The 15462-nt window shown below is 36.9% G+C and overlaps 1 protein-coding gene across 1 annotated transcript in view; it reads right to left on the reverse strand.

Moving 5' to 3' along the window:
• Positions 1 to 15462, reverse strand: part of HECW1 (HECT, C2 and WW domain containing E3 ubiquitin protein ligase 1) — a 2794797-nt gene that overhangs the window by 1000391 nt on the left and 1778944 nt on the right. The window contains exon 11 of the mRNA XM_044065592.1: positions 2552 to 2656. Coding sequence (XP_043921527.1) covers positions 2552 to 2656 — 105 coding nt within the window. The remainder of the gene's footprint in view (positions 1 to 2551; positions 2657 to 15462) is intronic.

The following is a 15462-nucleotide window of genomic DNA, read 5'->3' on the forward strand; positions in this document are numbered from 1 at the left end:
TGTATCATGACTTGGGTCTAACCAACAAATGTATTCTCTATCCACCAAGTCAGCAAACAGTGGACAAAAGGATATTTGTCACCTTTATTATTTCAAATTTACTCAACATCTAACATGGCCTCATGTTCAGATAAAGTACTGCCACCTCATGTGTTATACATGTTATAAATCTCACAGATTACACATTATTACAGTCAAATATACAATGTTATAGAATATGGTAACGTATTCAGAATAGGAAAATTATTAATGGTAGGTCTGAATCTGAATATGGTGAATTCATAACATTTATACAGCTTCAGAAAATGCTATGATTACAAGAAACTGATATGGTTACTATTTCAGCATATCTAAATTTTAAACTGATATTAGTACTTTGTCATCATATTCTGATTCATACGTCATTCTTACACTTTTATAATGGCTATACTTCAGAATTTTCTACGATATTTGAACATTTCCTGTAAACGTCATAGTTGCTTAATTATGGTTAAGTAATTTGATTTATCAGATAGTTATTTTACCTTATTTCAGTTCACACTTAATATAACATTTCATGTGAGTATTATATTGTCATAGTCTGTGATACTTAAACTGTTTCAATAAATATTTACAAAATGCTTTTAATGATATGTTTAATACTTCATCATATTCCAGTTCAAATCCAGCTTTAAACTGATTCATTTTCAATAATGGTCGCAATTATTAATTTCTGTGGTTCCTCCACCATAACCCAATCAAAACATAGTAGTATCATTTTCATATGTTTTAATACCTCATCATGTTTTCAAATATCTAAAAGACACAATGAAACTTACAAGCATTTTCAGTGATGTAGGTCAAAGCTGGTATTAACATTTTCATATGGCTGACAGGTACTACACTCTATGACATTTAAACAAATTACAATAATTATTACAATTGGGCAGTCCAATGGTTATTCTTTAGCACAGTGAAATCCAAACCCAGTATCAATATTACACTATGGCTGATGCTTTACCATATAGTCTAATTTCTATACAATCTCAATAAACATTATTTCAAAGTTATCTAGTATAACATTAACTCAAAAGTATTACTGTTGCTATTACATTCATCAATGCAATAAAAATCATCTATCACCACCTATGCTGATGTTTATCCTTTCCAGCATGGAACTGGTAAACATAAGCACTTTAGTGAAAGTTTTTCTGTTATGTCATCCATACATTTATGTAGAACACTGAATACTCACAAGACATTCTGATAAAGGGACTTTAAGCAAAACTGTCTCCTTTATTCTACAGGATCCACATTATTTCCCACTCACCTTCTAGTTCTCCAGAAATACTAATCTCTTTTGACTTAGTCATCCCCTGCTTCTTCTTGTTCAACTTGTAGCTTCATTAGATATGAATCTCAGTAGGAATTTATCTTTGTTATTGCTTCATTAGAATTTTCAAAAAGCAGCACACCACCAGTGCAAGACAATTGCAAAGTAGTATGAAACACCAACTTATATTTTAATTTTGTTTTTGTTTACATTGTTCTGTGACTTCCACAAATTACAGATTATATTTCAGAGTCACCTCAGAATAATAATGTTTGAGACATAGTGGTCTCCAGGGCTATGATAGTCCTACAAGGCTGTTACAGCTGCCAAAGTACTTGTTCCTTCTTGTAACATGTCAAAAACACAATCATTGTAGATCTAGGTTTCTATTATTTAACATCAGACTTTGGTGTTGGCAAAAGCTTCAACACTACAATCTTCAATTAGTCATTTCCAAAACTCATCAAACCCACCATCTTGACATCACACTTCTGTCATCTTCAACCCTTCCCCATTTCTAGAACTCTATACAGTCTTAGACTTTACTGCCTTACCTTATTCTCCATTCCAATCATCATCTTTCCAGTCCAACTTATTTTGCCATCTGTGCTCCCTTTTCCCAGTCAACCTTTATTTTTCCTGTTCAACTTACTTTGCTATCTCTGCTGCCTTTTCACAAAGCTCAAGTATTTGACATATAACAGGTCTGACTGCCACTTGCTGATCATGCAAAGCTTTATCCTCCTCTCCAATCATTTCTACTCATTTTAAGTATGCCATAAACAGATCTGTCATGTTCTAGAGTTCGTTTTTTTTAGTCTAAAACTATTTGTCACCCCAGAAGACTTTAGATGCATCTCCAATCCATTGCTGATATCAGCAAAGTATCAATGACTACTCTGCTCTGACATTTATCCCATCATCAAATTGCCCAGTTTCGACTACATATTTCATTTTTTTCACCTCTACTTAAAGGACACATTTCATGAAATGAACTATGCTTACTCATGATTTTTAATTGCAGAAATTGCAGAATGGCCTAAGGAGGCAAGCAACTTCACTAAACATCATAAGCCTCCACCCATCTAATCACATTGTTAGTGAAGAATAACCTATATTCATCTTTCAAGCAGAAGCTAGCTTGATAAATGTTGATGATTAATGGCTGTGTACTGATAATCACTCAACGCATGCCTTTTAACAGTTATGATTGCTATCTAATAATAATGGAATGCTTACTTGGTGGCAGAGGTTCATCAATTGTTGGATAGTGATGGTGGGAGTCTGGTCTTAGTGATGGAAGATGGCTGCCAGGGTGTGTACTGTGTGGAAGGGGACAGTCTCCTGCAGGCAAGACAAATGCATTCATAATTAGTGGTTGTGCTTGAAATAAAGGTGGTATGATAATCATTAAAGCAATTATGAATGAACTCATAGCCCTTGTTGAGAATATCACTACTGTAAGTTGCTTTGGCTTCTACACACTTCTATTCATAGCAATATAATTAATGTTTAAGGTAAACTCATTATGAGCAGCTAATCATTACTAAATATATGGTCAGATAAAGCAATGTAAGACTCACAATACTGTGACTGCAATAAAATTTGGCATAATAACCCATTTTGAGGAAAAAAGTCATAACAAACCTTACTTTTCTGTTTCACAATGTGCAGTGCTATACACAAAGCTCAAGCAAAACTAATCACAGTCTGTGCACTGTTACCTTCAATGACTATTCACAGATAAGAGTCCATCTGCAGCAAGTTGCATTTATCTAACACAAGATAATCTGAAGAGTATATGAATGATATACAAGCCCAAGCAATGTTACTGGTTAGTGACTTACAGACATGGTAATAATATTACCCAATCTCCATACTGTATCTAGATTAACACAGTGCATGAAGTACCACAGCTATGCTCCACAAATGGGTAAAAGACAGGCATGTTTAGCACTTTTCTGATGTCAGAAAAGTGCTTAACAAGCTTATGTTAAAAAACCCTCATCGCCATTAAGCTCAAGACTAATGCACTGTTCACTTCTGAATCCCACCCAAAATATTTCTTTATTGTTTGTTTCTATGTGTTAATTGTAGTAAAATAACATGCTTCATGTTTACATGAATTGTTTAGTAGGTAAAAAATTCAAATGTGTACTGACTATAGTTATAACTATTAATACTTGAAAACAGTTATCCTGTGTTATGTCCAAACATTACTTCACAAAAAGAAGCACAAATAACATGAATCAATTTATTTGTGGACTAATAAAAACAAGCATGTACTCCCAACTGCCTGTAGCTCCATAGACAATATTGAGTTACAAAAAATAGTTCCATGGCTGAGATGGCATATGTAGAATTTAAACTGAAAACATTTTTTGATAACAAACAGTATGTTTTATAAGATGCCTAGCATTTTCAGAGACATATTGCTAAGTCTGCATTGTTACTGCTGATGTAATGGAGCTAAACAGATCAATGCACATGAGATAAGACTGGAATGGTTATCAGAGACTCTGGTATAGGATAGTTCATTGGCCAGTACTGTCTCTTCTAACCTGACAAGTCAGCCATGGTCACTCCTCCCTGCCTACAGTTACAACATTTCACTTCTTTGTTAAGCTACCTGAGTCTGTACTCAAAATGTCAACAAATATCAGCTGTGCAGTAGATTCTACCCAAACTCTTCCCACAGGCACCCTAGTAAAAGGAAAGCAACCAAGAAGAAAAACGATTAAGATATTTCACTTCTTTGCCAAGCTACCTAGGTCTGTCCTCACACTATAAACAAACATCAGAAGTGCAGTGGGTTCTACCCAAACGTTTCCCACAGTTACCTTAGCAAAGGAAAAGCAAGCAAAAAGAAAAACACTTAAGGTGCATTTCCCACTCATCCTGCTAATTGTGCTTAGTGTCTCAGACTTCTACTTTTTCTTATTCTTTTTTATAACTAATTTTAGGCAGGAAGCATCTCCATGGCTGCTCTTTGCTTGACTCCTCCTTTCAAAACACTTTCATCTCATTAGGTACATACTCTTTAGGGTTAGCCTACTCCATTAATGTGGTGGAACAGCATACTCTGATTTACTGTCATATAATTATTTGCATTGCTTCTGTTCTCCAAGCTCTCATTTCTGAACAACTCATGCTTTTGTACCTATTCTTTTTCATCTCACTGCTAGATGGGTCTATATTATGTCTGTGAAAACCCCTTTCAGCGAACAACTGTTCGCTGAACGGTAACCAGTGAAATCTAACTCCCTCAACTGGCCATTCCAGCAAATTTTTTCCTAGAGGAAAAATGCTTGGCCAACCTAAAAACAGACAGAATGTAAAACCCTTCAAAGTGGGGGTGTTGCCCCCTCCCAATGTGGGGAGCTGCCCCCCCACCCCACAAACTAAATACGCCAACTCTGAGATTGCACTACAGTGGGGAAAAGGGCAAATTCCCTATGATGGCCAAGTGTTTTTTCCTCTAGGAAAAAAAATGCTGAAATGGCAGTTCATGGGAGTTAGATTTTGCTGGTTATCTTTTGGCGAAGAGCGATTCGCTGAAAGGAGTTTTCCCGGACGTAATATAGACCCCTGCTAGACACAGGTCTTGACTGATTAACTTCCAAGACAGTGGCGGTTGAATCCAGCTTTGCTTCCCTCCTACTCCCAATTCCACAACCACCAAACCAGACCACCCAATAAATGTGCTGTAATCTCCACCCACTGTCACACCCTCAAGACACACCTCTTAAAAAGACTCCACCATAAAACCACATAGTCTTTTTATCTCACTGTCCTCATAGTCACTACTACAATATTACTGGAAGTCTTAACTCCCTCTTACAATTTCCTTTACAAACACAGCACACATCCAATCAGTAAAATGTTCCTCTTTCCAAAGCTTTCCCTGTTATACTTTCTTCTTCTTTCCCCTTTAACTCCCTCGCCCCCTGTAACAAATGACAAGCATCTTCATAAAACACTTACACAACCAATTATCATATCACTGTGTACTGCCCCTACTTCCATAACTTTCTCACCAACAAACCACCACCACAACACCCCCAGTAAACAGACAAAACATAGTCCCCAGCCCATCACTATCAGGATCACTCTTTTATACAATTATTAAGACAAAGAAACATTTTTCTCTCTGCCTAAAACACTGATGACCTCTTTTTGACTATCCTCCATAATCTTTATACTCCTTCTTAAGAGTAACACTGAACATAACCCAGGCCCAACAACTCCCTTTTCCCGACATCAGAACTACTCCATTCCTACACTGGCTTGTACCCTCTTAAATGCACACAGCATCAGAAACAAGCTAGACCACACAAGTGCTTTTATTTCGCAGCATAACCCAGACTTCTCTAACTTCCAGCATTTTCTAACCTCCTACGAGTATGTCAGTGATGAAGGAGCAGGCAAATGATCAACCGGAGGCTCTCTGTGTACAGAAATAACCTAAACCCAAACTTCATTGCCCAAGGAAACTCCTCCTTCTCAGACTCTGGTCCTACTCAACCTGATTATTACAAACATACCAAACTCCATCTCCAAACTAAACATTCTGCCACCATCACTAAGTGACTACTGCACAATCACCTTCACAATTGTCAACTACTGTATAAAACTACCATCAATATTAAAAGCCTTCAGAGACCAGAGTAGCACAAATATAGACAACTCAGAACCTTTCTCACAGTCTACAACTGGAACCATATACTCTCCTATCATAATGCCAATACAGCAGCTGTAAGCCCAACAAACTTTCTAAACCAGCTGTAAGATAAATTCTTCCCACTTGTCCACAGGCTTTATAGATCCACCAAAACTGAATGGCTATCCACTGAACTCAAACATCTTTTAATTCTAATGGATGAAGGATGACAAAAAGAGAGACACCCACAACTGACAACTGCACTTAATTATAGTCTTGCATAACCTAGCCAAGAAGTCCATCAAAAGGCACAAAAGAAATCTCCAAACAAACAAACTACCCTCTTATGTTCCACCAAACACTTTTGGAAAGAGCTTACCCTACTTACAGGAAGAAAATCTCCTCATGATACTCTGTCTACTAACATCACTCAGTGTGGTACAACAAAACTTTCTCCAGAAGATTTCCTTGAAGAATTTTTTAAATCTCCTATGAATAAACTCTACACCTCCCACTGATCATTCATTGCCACCCCACCACCATGCATCCCCCTCTTCCACTTCAAATAAATAAGCCCCAAAGATGTTTCTATTCCACTTGAGAATATTTCCACCAACACCCCTCCTTGATCTGACAATATAAAGCCCTGGTTCATATATCGCTGTGAAGAGAGAATCTTTATGGTCCTCTCACCCACATATATGCAATATAATCTATATCTCACATAAAAAATAATACCACAGATGTGTAAAACTGCTCTAATTAAACTGCTCTCAAAACAAACCAACCTAAGAGATATCTCTCACTTCCATCCAACATCCATCCCCACAGTTCTGGGTAAACGTCTTAAAAAGATACACTACACCCAACTCTATCTATATATCTAGCAGTACCACCTGCTCTCCTCCAAACATGGATTCTGGCCTGGATGAAGAACTATGACAACACTTTGGTCCCTAACTGATGACATCTTGCTTTTACCTCACTGATCATTATCTTCTCCAAAACAAACTAATTGAAATTGATATCCAGAAGCTGCTCCCTGGTTTATAAAGTTCCTCACTGACAGACACTATAGAGTTAAAATAAGATCCTCCCTATCAAAATCTACACTCATTACAAAAGGTGTACCACAAGGATCCATTCTTGCCCCCTCCTTTTCTCCATATTCATTAACAAACTTCCTTGTGACCTCCCCATCTCCTACTTATCTTCTATGCTGATGACATGGCCATTTACAGATCACATCACTCTAATACAAACATTGAATGCCAACTCTGGCTAGACTTACATGACCTCCACCGGTAGCTCATAAACCATAAACTACTTTTCAATCCCACCAAGACTGAAACTATGCTTTTTGTGACTTCACAGAAAATTCATCAGGCACCTAACCCTTTAACTATTTTTGACCTATACAACCATTCTATATGAACAACCTCCACCTTCAAATACCTAGGACTATGGCTTGATCAGTCAGAAAATTTCCATTTCTACAAAGGCAAAGTGAGCACCAAAATAAACTCTCTCATCCTCTGGTCCAAAAGAATCTTCCTGTTTCTATCACAACTAGACAGAGCAGCCATTTGCAAATAAGTTCTCATTTTGCTACTTGAATATGGGCTCCCAGGTTTTGTTTCTTTCACCAAGAAAAACATTGACACACTCCTGACTATCTCTAACATCATCTGCCGATTCGTTACAATCTCATTTCTCTGTGAGCATCATTGTAACACCCTAGAAAAAGTTAAATGGCTACCCATAAAACAAAGATCTAACCTACTTTTAGGATCCCAATTCTACAAAAAACTCCAACACCACGCATTGCCTCCTCTTGCAGCTTGACTTCATGAAAAAAACATCCTCTTACAACTGGAGACACTACTCTCAAGTCAAATCAACTCTTATTACCCATAGAACCAAACTCTACAGCACTGAACAGACTTTTTCCCTCCCAAACACCTACTCTTTGTCAAGCTCTCCTCATCGACATTAAATAAATCAACATGTATTCTAAATTTGGAATGCTACTCAAAAAGCACTTCTTCATCCAAGCCAAATGCTCCAGCTACAACAAAAGACATATCACCTAACCTATCTTCTTTCTGTGTCTCGTCTCCTCTTTCAAGATTTACTAAAGATTGACCAGCTTTAGAAACTAATGTGTATATTGTACGTTACACTTTACTTGTTCGCTAGAAAATATATATATATTTTTTTTCTAAGTAATTAGTCTGAACTACTCTCGTTACTGCTTATATTATTGTTTTGAATTTCATGAAAGCTGAGCCTGAAATTGGTCAATATTGATCAGTAAACTACTCCAGTAAATAAATAAAATGAAAGGAACTAAGGTTGGTTAGCACATTTATGGAGATGATGCTTAGAAATATATAGAATATTTTCACCAAATTTATGGTGTCTTGCACCCATTTATGCCAACATTATATTCTGGAATTTGGAACACAGAACATGGTTATATATTCCTTATTTTTACCTTGTCTAGGGATGTATTTTATCATCTGGTTTTGTCAAGTCAATGATTTAAAAAAAAGTTCCACCACATTTGGAAAGTTCCACTGAATTTTTAATATTTACATATACAGTTGAGAAAGATAGTATTAACGTATTGGATTAACTATTTCCATGGATCACATGAATAAATAGTATGATTTGACCATTTATAGAAAGCCTACTTATTGTAATAGTTACTTGAGCATTTCTAGTAACGGCCCTTTGTGATAGAAAAAGGCATTATTAATAGGTCAGATGTTAGGTTGTCACAGATAGTATCAGATGATAACTGATTTAACAAATTGTTAGAAAATGAGAAATATCTGTCTTAGAATAGAGGCTAGCCTGCCACATTGGTGAATGAAATACCAGAAAACAATTACTATATAAGCTTACTGATTTAATTCCTATTTTAATGAAACAAAGGGGTACTAAATTATGATGGCTGGCAGAAAATAATTTGTGGTTAGAAGGATTATACAAGTTCTATCTTAATAGCATACTGCAATAGATCTGAGGTGATAAAAGCATTTCTTAACAAAAATTGGAATACTACCAAATGATTGAGCCAGTTGAGTGAGTTATTGGGTCTAGAACCAAATTTTATATGCAAAAAAGGAAGAAAGTATTAAAAATAAGTTACAGTACAGCTACAATATGAGTATCTAATCCTAGAATAGGATCCTCTAATCCTGACTGAGCTCAGCAAAGAATTCCCCTCTTTCCAGTCCCCCCCTTCACTTCCACTGGTTGTTCTCTACCTTTGATTATGACTCTACTGACCAACTTACAGAATTTTCTTTTTCTCTTTTTTTCTTACACTTCCGACATCCTCCATCTACATGCTATATCACTGCATCTTGCCATCTTTTCTTTTTCTACCTTTATACAGATCTCTTCTATGCTTATCTCCTTCCTAATACTAGTGCCCTGGCAGAACCTTGTTCTATTCTAAATTGTAAATATTGTAATTTTTATTTGGCTCTCCATATGTCAGTTTATTTCCAATCTTCTGCATTTACTAGCAGTCTTACTCTAGCAATCATTACAAAAGAAGGTTGCCTCCCCATTGTTATTTTCTTGTCATAATACCTCTGCATTTTATTTTACTATACTACATAATAATTGTTCCTTTATTTGCTTTTATGTTTATATACTTTTGATTGTTTTGGTCTTTGTTTTGGTTTTTGTTATTTGATTGTTTGTTCTCTTTATTATAGGTTACTAGTATGTTAGTGGAGCTTTTCTCCTCGGGCCTCTGCTGAAAATGGACATGTATCCAGCCAGACTAGCCCAGTTAACAAATGTAAAATAAATAAATAAATAAATAAATAAAGTATCACCAATGACAGGTGTTGAAGTACGATAAAAATATGGAACATGTAAGAAGTACATTAACGCAGTACTAATATTTGTAACAGAAGTGCTCCTGCTTAAACTTGATTATTGACCTGTAGTGGACATTTTAACTGCTTTACTAAAGGGGTAATTTATTTAGCCTGGTGCCTCTCACATGAAGCATTTTATGCAGGTAATATTCAGACGGAGCTTAGCCAGTCACTTTGTGAGCATGAATATAGTATTAAGGTTTGATATCCTACTAATGCCCTGAGCAAACACACAAAAGTGTAAGAATTTTCAAGATGTTTACTTTTTATTCTTTAAAAATTACCAGTTCCCATTCATGAGGAAAGATGAGAAACAAAAATAAAGTACCGAGAGCTATGCTGGCAATTAAAACTGATGCTACTCAGAAACCAGTCTTGAAAGAAACATTGTCATTTAACTGTGTCTTAAAAATGAATGATGCAAAATTATAGACTGTTTACAACAGTTTTTCATTTGGATTTAGCTTTTTGTTTTTGTACTTAGAGTGTATTTATTTATTTTTTATCTTTTGACTTGGTCATATGATTGATTTCACACTATTTAAATGGATTTATTTCCAGTTGAATTGTTCTCATCAAGTTTATTAATTGTAGCTCAATATGTGTGTATACACCTTTAAAAAGCTATCTAAGGGCTTGCACAAGTGTATAAATACTGAGCACGTGCGAGCCTGACTGCCATTTTGTAGTTAGCTGTTGAGCTGTAAGCATGTATGCATGTAAGGTCTGTTTGCTAACTAGAATGTTCCTATTTAATGATGCTGTTATCCATCCTGATGTGTTTGTATGTATTAAAGCATGTGAACGAAACCTCAAGCCTTCTTGTTATATGTGTTAGAGATGAATGAGCGACATGGTGTCAGAAGTGGGATGTCTAAAGGACATGGTGCCAGAACCGGCATATCTAAAAGGACATGGAGTGAGAAGAAGCATATCGAAGGGGCATGGAGTCAGAAACAGCTTGGCTAAAATGACTTAAGGAACTTGTTTAGATGTTGGTGGAATATACAGTAATGGATCATTCCTAAAATGTGCAAACTTCGCAAAACAGGTCAGAAATGAATTTCAGGTATTAAAACTTGATCAGCACTATTTCTTTTTGCATAATAAGAAATGAGGCATACAGAACACTCTCAATATTTTTCACATAAACTGATATGTACGGAAAATGTTTGAAATAAAGTCCGAATTGCATAAAACGAATAAAATAAAAGGATATGGCCACATTTTCATAAAGCATATGTATTTTCGTATTAAGCAAAGATTGAGTTCTCAGAAGTGCATAAAGTGTTTGCATGTTTGTTTAGTGTTACAGCAAAGCTATTTCACAAATTACAGCCATTACAAGGCATATTTCATAGAGTACAGCAATTACAGAGCATATTTTGCAAAAAACAGTATTTCAAAGAGTTTATTATACATTTGAATGTTTTTATAAGCTCACAGCACTGTTTGTTCTTACATAATTACAACGGCCATATTTTCAGTGTGTTTGTGTATACTTTGTGGGCATGGCAGACATATTTTGAAACCCAGTGCACTTGTGTTTGACGTAATATTGCTGAGAACTGGAGAGGAAGTCCATGAAGTTAGCTTTTCATACAGGCTGCATTTTCTGTTAAAGATGACTGTACAAAGGCATTTATTCTGCTTAATTTAGCTGGGTCAGAGAACAATGAAGGGGAACACTCATTTGTGTATGCACCTGCTATCTATACAGGAAAGGGGAAAACCATCATATTGTTGCACAGGCTGAGTCAAGGGAGGACCCTGAGTGCTTAAAATGTAAATTTAGGGAAATGTGTAACCCCCAGACAAATGTTACAATGGAAAGGCACTTATTTTTACACAAGGGATCAAAAGTCTGGTGAAACTATTGCAGCCTATATAAATGACCTGAGAAGTAAAGCTAGAATGCGCAGATTTGGTGACTTAAGGGATGAGATGATAAAGGACAGACTTGTGTATGGTATTAAAGATGATGGTGTGAGAAAGATTTTGCTTTGTGATAGTGATTTAACTTTGAATGAGGTCATTGAGATTTGTCAGATATACGAGCTCACAGAAAAGCACACAAATATGCTTACAAATGAGAATAGCTTTAGAAGGCACAGTGATAAAGCTCAGTTGATAATATGCAGTACGTTATTAAAAGAAATAGGCCCAAGCACATGGCAGCAACTGTAACTCCTGCAGCACTCACTTGTAACCCCTAGAACTTTCAAGCACATTCCAGACTTCGCACAGTCTCAGTGAAGCATAAGAATGAGTCAGCAAACACAAAGCATGGGCCCCAACCTAGTTTCATTGCCAACTGTCGTAATTGTGGTGATAATTATGAATCTAAAAGGGAAAAATGTTTAGCTTTTGGTCACCAATGCCACAAAATCCAATAAATAAAATCACTTCAAAAGGTTTTGTAAATCAAAAGACCCACATTCTTTTATCAAAAGGGAACATTTTAAGAAACGAGTTGATCAGTTAGACTGTGACAAGTCTACTCTTTATGTTGATGGTGTGCCAGTGCTTCATGAAACAGTTAATGCATTAGATTTAAGGGCAAAGAATGAAGTATTTTGTACTGTTTGGATAAATGGAAAACCCATAGAGCTCAATGTTGATACAGGTTCCAAGTGCAATGTTATGTCAGTAGAAACTTTTGCTAGAGTGAGTAAAGGTGAAAGGGTTGATTTGGCAAGGTGTGTGAAACTTGTTGTTTATGGAGGTGAAGAATTTTAAACCGAAGGTTCAGTAGTGCTTTTATGTCATTCTGCTGGAAGAAGCTATGACGTATTATTTTATCTGGTCAAGAGGCATGTCCAATCATTATTAGGGCTGAGAGATAGTTTGAAAATGGGACTGCTTTCATTTAACAAGGAAGTCCACGATGTTAGCTTAAAAGACCACTACTCTAATTTTGCCCAGCACATATTTTCTAGCTATACCGATCTTTTCAAAGACAAACTAGGCAAACTTCCAGCTGTGTACTCCATGAAGTCTGACCTGGAGGTCAGTCCAGTCATCGGGCCAGCGCATAAAGTTCCAATAGCCATGCAGGACAGAGTCAAAGCTGAGTTAGATAAAATGGTGCAACAAGCTGTGGTTTGTCCAGTTGAAACTCCAACTGAATGGGCATCTTCCATGGTGGTAGCTCATAAGAATAGCTCAGATGACATCAGACTATTGTTCCACGAGATTTGAACAAAGCACTTAAAAGACCTCATCATCCAATGCACACAGTCAAAGAAGTCAAATACTTAATGCCAAATGCTACTATTTTTTCTGTTTTAGATGCAAAGAGTTCATTTTGGCAAATTCAGCTTGACAAGAAATCATTATTGCTCACTACTTTTAGAACTCCATTTGGCAAGTACAGATTTTTGAGAATGCCATTTGGGATAAATTCTGCAACTGAAGTCTTTGAACATGCGATGGAGCAAATTTTTTCTGGGTATCCATGTGCTATTATAGTAGACGACATACTAGTAGGAGATCATAAGGAAGCTGAACATGACAGAAACCTTAGAAAAGTTCTAGAAAGGGCACGTCAAGTGAATCTTAGGCTCAATGCACAGAAATCCAGATTCAGACTACAAAAAGTTATTTATGTTGGTCATTTATTTCCAAGTACAGGCTTACGACCAGACCCTTCAAAACAAACAGTCATTCTCAAGATGTCAGCACCAGACAATGTTCAAGCTCTGTAACATTTTCTTGGCATGGTCAACGACCTAGGCAAGTTCATTCCAGACTTGAGCCAACTTTCAGCACCACTCAGAGAGCTGACATGTAAAGATGTATCCTGGTCATGGTCAGAGCAACAGCAAAGAGCATCTGATGTCCTGAAACAGAGAATTGCCAGTCCACCAACGCTTAGATACTATGATGTTCACAAGCCAGTTACACTTTCCTGTTATGCTTCGAAATTTGATCTTGGTGCAGTCATTCTACAAGAGGATCAACCTGTTGCCCATGCATTGAGAACTCTTACCCAGACTGAGATGCAGTATGCCCAGACTGAAAAAGAGCTTTTGGCAACTGTGTTTGCACGTTCGAAGTTCCATGATTATGCTTATGGTAGACCTATCCAGACTGAAACAGACCACCAACCATTAGTCACTAGCTTGAGAAAGTCAATGCATTCAGCTCCAGCCAGACTGCAATGTATGATGTTGAGACTGGAAAAAGTACAATTTCAATCTTGCCTACAAGAAAGGCAAACTTCTTTATCTTGCTGATACATTATCCAGATCTCAGAGAAACACCACATAACAGCATAAGAATGAGAACCTTGATTTTGAAGTCATGGATGTGAGAAACTTTTCTTCCACACATCTTGTCGAGCTGAGAGATCACACAGCCACAGATCCAGCTTTACAGAGGCTCAACCACTTTATCAATCAAGGATGGCCATCAAAGCAATCTAGTTTACCTCAGGAAGTGCAACCTTATTTTCCATACAGAGATGAGATTTTGTCTGACAAAGGTATCATTATGAAAGGTCTGAAAGTCATTGTTCCAAAGTCCTTGCAACCAGAGTACATTACTGTTTTGCTTTGTGGTCACCCAGGAACCGAATCTACCAAAAGAAGGGTGAGAGGACTAATATTTTGGCTTCTATGTCACAAGACATTGAGAGAGCACTTTTATCTTGTTCAGTGTTTCATAATAGAAAACCACATCAACAGAAGGAACCACTTCAGCTTAACCAGACTCCTGAACTACCTTGGTCGGCAGTAGCCACTGACATCTTTGAGTGGATTGGTCAACATTATTTGGTGTTAGTAGACTCTTAATCCAATTGGTTCGAAACTGATTTACTTCCTAACCTAGCATCCAGTACTGTCATTACTAAGGTGAAGCATCATTTTGCTGTTCATGGAAGTCCACACAAAGTTATTTCTGACAATGGCAAGCAGTTTACAGGCCAAGAGTTCAAAACATTTGCTGAAGAATGGGACTTTACTCATGTCACAAGTAAAAACCAAAAAACAATCCCAAAGGGACCTATAAAACTGAGAAAAAACAATAAAAAGCAGCCATGTCATGTCACAAGTAGTCCAGAGTACCCACAGTCAAATGGTTTGGCAGAACGTATAGTTCAAAGTGCAGTACAGTTACTTGAGAAGTCTAAATGAGATAATACTGATGTTTTCCTGAATCTCTTGAAGCTCAGAAATATTCCTTGTGATGAACATCTTAGTTCACCTGCTCAGAGACTTCTGTCCAGACAAACCAGAGCCACATTACCAATCAGTAGTCAATTGTTCGTTCCATGTGTCAAGAACAACAGATCAGTGAAAGGCAATCTGTTGAAGAAGCAGTTAACCCAGAAGTCGTACTATGATAAGACCAGTAAACTGCTCCATCCATTACAAGAGGGAGAAGTGGTAAGGATGCAAATGTCCAAAGGTTATGATCAGATTGGTGTTGTGAAGAATATTGGTCCAGAGCCATGACTGTACATTGTGGAAGCAGAAGGAGCAATATTTAGGCAGATTCGGAAACATTTGAGACTGGTGCTCGAGCCTATACCACAGCAGATAGCCTGTAAGAAACTGTTTATCTCGGAATGAGTTGTCCAGTCT

This window comes from Protopterus annectens, chromosome 3.part0 (assembly GCF_019279795.1).
Source record: "Protopterus annectens isolate FY-2018-M chromosome 3.part0, PAN1.0, whole genome shotgun sequence".
In the NCBI taxonomy this organism is placed as follows: Eukaryota; Metazoa; Chordata; order Ceratodontiformes; family Protopteridae; genus Protopterus; species Protopterus annectens.